We start from the raw sequence: 6,258 nt of genomic DNA, 5'->3' as shown, positions 1-6,258 counted from the left end.
AGCAGTGTTGCCAGTGTCATTACACTGGCAGTCTCTAGTTTGGCCAGATGATCCCTCAGCCTTACTTTTAAAATGTCTGTCAACATTTTTGGTGTTTCTGTGGTCACATTAGAAGCTTCGCAGTTCACTGCATGCAGAAGCATTTTCATCTGTGGTATCACTTTAGACCCGACACCCGTTTCTCCTCTAACAGCTTAACAGTGGCCTGGTGGAATGGGCCAAGCACTTTAATGATTTCTTCAATTGTTTTGAAGTCACTGGATGTGAGTTGTGACAGTAAAGCAAGGGCAGCCCCCATGGCTTCCCGCTGCTCAAAGACACGCTGGAGCATAAGCAGTGTGCTGTTCCAGCGTGTTTCTACCTCCATTAGCAACTTATGTTTTGGTCTTCCCATGGACTCTTGCATGTGGCCAAGGCGTTCTTTAGCAGTTGTGGAGGTCCGGAAGTAGGCCACAATTTTTCTGGTTTTTGCTCTTATTTCAGACAATATGGGGACCTGGTCAAATGACTTTCGCACAATCAAATTAAGGGAATGTGCAACACATATGCTTTGCCTTACACCAAGAGTGTGTGCACAGGCTATCATATTGGATGCCGCATCTGTGACCAGGCGTTTGACCTAATCTTTTATTCCCCATTCTGCCATAATTTTTGTCTTTGCCTGGGCTAAGTTCTCTGCTGTGTGGCTCTGTGGAAAGTGTTCCACTCCCAGCAGGATGGTGTTCAGAGTGTCCTCCTCAGTAATAAAGTGACACGTCACACCAAGATAGGCCTCCATGTCCATAGAGGTCCACATGTCTGCAGTCAGACTGCAAGCTTTAGCTTTCTGGACCTCTTCTTTTGCCTTCTGCATTTCGGCATGGAATCTCTCCTCGACCATTGCCTTTAGAGCCTGGAAAATAAAATAAACAATAATGCCTCAGATTTATATAGCGCTTTTCATGACACTCAAAGCACCTCAGAGTTCATTCACACGAGGCGAGGGAGATTAGGTCTAACCCAATGACACTATGAAAGCAACTTGGTGGGAGCGGGATTTGAACCGCCAACCCTGCAGTCATTGGACAACCTGCTCAACCACCTGATCTACTGCTGCCCACTACTATGGCACCTGTCATTTACCATACAACAAACAGCATAAATTATGGATATACAATACTCACCTGTCTAGTTGGAATAATATAGGTAGGCTCGAGGAGATCCAGGAGGCTCCTAAATCCCTGATCTTCCACCAGTGTGAAAGGCTGGGAATCCTTCACAACCATGGCAACCGAAGCCTGATCCACAGCATGTTTCCTGGTACCTACACAGACACATTACATTCGATCATGTTGTTATGTTTCGGCCACAGTGAGGGACATGGCATTTTAAATGATTGTGGGTTATTACTTGGCGCGGGTTGTGCACGTTCATTTTCATTCAAGGCTCGGTACTGCCTCAACATGCATGTGGTGTTGTTTGTGTAACTCAGCTCCTTCGAGAAGAGCAAGCACTTCACCTGAAACCAAAAGATTGTTTGAAGAATGAGTGTTGGGGGTGTGGGGGTTAAAATTTCTATCTACATATATGTTATAATGTATTATTATTATATCATGTGTCACAAACATAGTGTACAGAAGGCTCCCTTTAAGATGACGTCACACGTTGCGTGGCAGTTTTGACATGCGCAGTAGTGGTTGAAGTTCGCTCTGAGAGTAGTTGGCTGCCGCTCGTCCTCCTGGGTTTTTTGTCTTAAGTTCCAAGTACATGACCAAAGTAAGTGTTTGTTTTCACCATAGTTGCCTTTCAGTGTTTGGTTAGTCCGTAGTTGTGTGCGTTGCCTTGTGTGCATTTGATATAGTAGTAGTAGTCCGTCGTCGACGAAGGACGCTCCAGCAATTAGCCACCGCCCTTTGCGGCGTGTTAAGTGGTCACGTGATCCAATGGACCGTGTGCGGGTAGTGGCGTTTGTCCACCACACGATGGTGCCCGTTCCCACGGAATGAGAATCGGTTTCTTTGACATGTTTTGTCCATTAAGGTGTGACCATTGTATTGTAATTTGTATAATTTTGTATAATTGTCTTCTGTGTGTTATTTCACAGAAACTATATATATATATATATACATATATATATATATATATATATATATATATATATCAAGAACTTGGACAAATAAACCACACAGTTTACACATCTCTTGAACTCCTGTGCTCTGACCGGCCAACCATCGTGGATTCTTTATCAGTTATCCGAACCAGCATCATCATCGTCCTTCCTCCTCAACATTAAGTGGTCCTTCGAGCTGGATAAAGAATCTACGATGGACCCTAGAGAGATGTACCCGGACGTGCGGCCAAAGCGAAGACCACAACGTCCAGCGAGATTCCAGGACTTCCAAGTGGACTACATTGGCAGTCGGCAAGAAGACCGTCCTCCACCAGGCAAGCCTACACCTCAATCATGGGAGACCCCAACCCAGAGGAGACAAGTATCACCGCCTTACTACGGACGCTACCATGAGGATGCGGCTCATTATGAGATGCCTCCGCTTGCTTCAGTTTGCTTCCAGGACAGTGAGCTTTACAGCGATTTGTCAGCTTCTCCAGGACCTCCAGACTGGGACCCACATTACGAAGGAAGAAGTAGCTATGACGAGAGCTCCCGACTATATCATACCCAAAGAGCCTTCGAATCAGGTCTGAAGGAGCTACATGAGACACAAAAGGAGATGAAAGAACTACTGGATGTAACCCGTTCCTTGCATGCCGTTATGGGTCAACCTGGAAAGCATGCAGGGAAGAGTAACAGCTTTGAACTATCAGTAGAGGAGGATGAAGGAGACTGGCCTGAACCTCCACCCTGGCCTGAAACCAACTGTAGACCTTCGTCACAGCATGCAAAACCTGAATATTGATGCACATCAGATTCGGCCCCTCCCAGCTCCACCCGCAAATGACTGTGCATCCAGCACCTATGTTCAACACCAGTCTCAGCAGCCCGTCCACAGTTTTGCCCCTCCTCCTCCAGTAGATCAGGTCTACAGAGGACCCCCCCCCCCCTCCCCCCCTCCCCCCCCCCCCCCCCCCCCCCCAATTCATCCAACCAGACCCCAGTGAGTTCTCTCGACTACATATTGCTCTGGAGAACCTACTTCCTCCAACAGCCTCTGAGCTCTTCAACTATCAAGTTCTGCTCGACCATCTGAAGCTGGAAGAAGCCAAGCTGATTGCGGACGCCTACTTGAATTCCCCAAACCCCTACACTGAGATCATGGCAGCTCTCCATGACAAGTTTGGACAACCTCACCAGCTGGCACTTCGGACAATAGCCACAGTTCTTGAAGCTCCAGAAGTCAGGTGTGGAGATAGCACAGCCTTTCAGAAGTTTTCCCTCCAGATTCAGTCCTTGGTGGGTCTTCTACAGACACTAGGTTCAGAAGGGGAAGTTGAACTCAAGTGTGGTTCTCACGTTGCTAGGCTGTTGAGTAAGCTTCCCCCAGAACTGCGGGCAGACTTTCGCCGCCACCATTACAATTCCATAACTAGTCACACCTTGACTGACTTAGCTGAGTGGCTTCGGTATGAATCCTGGTGTCAGGGATATGATAGTCATGTCGCTGTGCGTAGTGGTAAGGAGAGGTTCACCACCAAAGGGGAGGGTCGTGCAGGAAGGCAGACAGTAACTGTTTTACACGAAAAGGACAATGAAAGGACAATGCTGCTCGCAGAAGCAGCAAAATGTCTGAACATGAACGGCAGTCCAGAAAACCTCCCTCTCCGAACAGTTCGCCACGATGTCCAGGTATTGCATGGACAAACTGTGTCATTCCAAGTTTCCTCAGTGGATCGTCCATCCATACAGCTAACAACCTCAGCCTTGCCCCATACACCTATCCAATGGAACGTCTCCAACGGAAGTTCAAGCACATGCATGGTCTTCCGATCCCGGCCTTTAAGAATGCTACCCCCTTCCTGCTGATTGGTTCTGATCAACCTCACCTTATAACACCGGTTGAGCCAGTCAGGCTGGGCCCCCCCGGGGGGCCAGCTGCTGTACATACAAGGCTGGGCTGGACTCTTGAAGGTCCCGTTCGAGATACGGGGGGGCTATCTCACAGTACGCAGTGCCTCTTGACCACCTCCCCACCACACCTGGATGAGATTTTCCAGCATGTTGAGAGACTCTGGAAACTGGATGTCGTACCCCAACACCCTGAGAGAGAAGTGACTCGCTCCAAGCTTGATAATCATACTGTTGCACTGCTTAAGTCCAGAACTGCCAGGGTAGAGGTGGATGGTATTTTCAGATATGCAACTCCATTACTGCGTCATGAGAAAATGCCACTGCTACATGCCCCAAAGGAGTCCGTCATGCCATTGTTGCGCAGTACGGAACGTCGGCTCCTCAGAGAACCTCAGAAAGCCAAAGATTACTGTGCAGAAATGCAGAAGCTCATCACGTCTGGCGCCGTGCAAGAAGTGAAAGAAGCGAAACCGCCAGAGGAGTGCTGGTACATTCCCCACCACCTTGTGCACCATAATGGGAACAATCGTTTGGTCTTCAACTGCTCCCATTCCTACCTCGGACAGACGCTGAACCAACATCTGCTGTCTGGTCCAACCCTTGGTGCTTCGCTCCTTGGGGTTTTACTGAGGTTCCGAGAGCACCCTGTGGCCATCAGCGGGGACATCAAAGGGATGTTCCACCAAGTGCGCTTGCTCAACAACAGACAACAGAGTGAACTCCTTTCTTCTGGGGGCTTTGAACTCCTCCTTTGAACTTCCTGCAGAACTCCTACAAGAGTGGTGTAGCTGGGAAGCGGAACTGGACCTACTGTGCCACATCACCTTTCCTAGGCCATACCTTCCGAAGGATGTCAGTCACAAGGGTGTGACATATGAAGTCCATATATTCGCTGACGCTTCTGATCGAGCCTATGGCGCTGTGGCGTATTTGAGAACTGAGGATAGCCAAGGCCAACGGCACCTGTCCTTCATCCTAGCCTGCTCACGCGTGGCCCCAAAGCGCCTTCAGTCCATCCCGCGCTTGGAGCTTTGTGCAGCACTTGTAGCGGCTCAACTAGCCAATGTCCTGAAGAATGAGCTATATATCAAGAACTTGGACAAATAAACCACACAGCTTACACATCTCTTGAACTCCTGTGCTCTGACCGGCCAACCATCGTGGATTCTTTATCAGTTATCCGAACCAGCATCATAATCTTCCTTCCTCCTCACCACATAGAGACCTGTGCTTCATTATACCTGTCTGTTATACCTTTGTGGGAGATATGTTCTTCGCTTCTTGGGTGGCTCCATCGTCACTCTCTGTCAGTCGAAGTAGCACAGCAATGATCAAAGACTCTTCCTGGTTTTTCTGTGCCTATTTAAGGAGCGCGAATCATGACGCGAGCCAGTTACGTGATCGCTGAAAATGGGGCCTCATTTGCCTTCGGTCTTGTGATATGAGGAAAAAACGAGACGGGCCTCGATACGGGCTCCATTTAATCATCAGCGGAATGGGTCCCAGCTGTGTGTCGCCATTAAGCTGAAGAAGGACAGATGAAGACGCGGAAGCGGGGAGACAGGAAGTAAAACAATAAAAGCACAAACGAACACGAAACCTAACAGTACACCCCCTTCGAGGAGGGCCTCTAGGCACTTTTCCAGCCTTGTCTGGGTGGGTGCCGTGAAACTTGAGATTAAGTCTTGGTCGAGGATGAGGGAGCGGGAGATCCAGTATTGCTCCTCAGGGCCAGTCAATCGCGTATCGCTTTGATGGCGGCGCCTTGTCAGGCAGCGGCTACTGAGGCTCCCGGTAACAAAGCCAAATGTATGTATAATACAATGAAAATGAAACAATCAACGAACGAACGAACAAACAGTGGAAACGGCGCAATGCGTTTATTAGGATATGACCGGCAAACGATCATTAATCTGAGGGATTTCAACGGCTTTTATCCCGTTAGGGCGGAGACACGGACGACCCTACACGACCTCGGTCTGTTCCACCGGTCGGATCCAAGGATCTACAGCATAGCGAAGCCCCGCCAGTCAGATTCAGAGTCCTACAGCACAGCGAAGCCCCTCCCCAGCAGCAGGGATCATCATCACGGGGGACATCGGAGGCGGTGCGAGAGGAAGCAGAAGCGCGGTTGCCGCGGCGGAATTAAGGCTAAGATAAATGCTAACCCGTTCCGCTCGCCGCTCCCGTCGGTCCTGCTCTCTAATGTGCGCTCGCGAGAAAACAAACTGGACTATTTGAAACTGGACTTG

General features: G+C 49.2%; 1 protein-coding gene across 1 annotated transcript; it reads right to left on the bottom strand.

Annotated features, from left to right (window-relative positions):
* Nucleotides 1–619: 619 nt before the first annotated feature.
* LOC128755299 (uncharacterized) lies at nucleotides 620–4,591 on the bottom strand. The gene is made up of 4 exons (XM_053858554.1): nucleotides 4,564–4,591; nucleotides 1,390–1,498; nucleotides 1,164–1,303; nucleotides 620–892 (listed from the first exon to the last, which is right to left on the bottom strand). The coding sequence occupies exons 1-4, from the start codon at nucleotides 4,585–4,587 to the stop codon at nucleotides 620–622; spliced, it is 546 nt and encodes a 181-aa protein (XP_053714529.1). The 5' UTR covers nucleotides 4,588–4,591.
* Between the last annotated feature and the right edge of the window lie 1,667 nt (nucleotides 4,592–6,258).

The sequence above is a fragment of the Synchiropus splendidus genome, chromosome 3 (genome assembly GCF_027744825.2).
Source record: "Synchiropus splendidus isolate RoL2022-P1 chromosome 3, RoL_Sspl_1.0, whole genome shotgun sequence".
Lineage (NCBI taxonomy): Eukaryota > Metazoa > Chordata > Actinopteri > Syngnathiformes > Callionymidae > Synchiropus > Synchiropus splendidus.
This window is presented reverse-complemented; position numbering and strand designations above follow the sequence as displayed.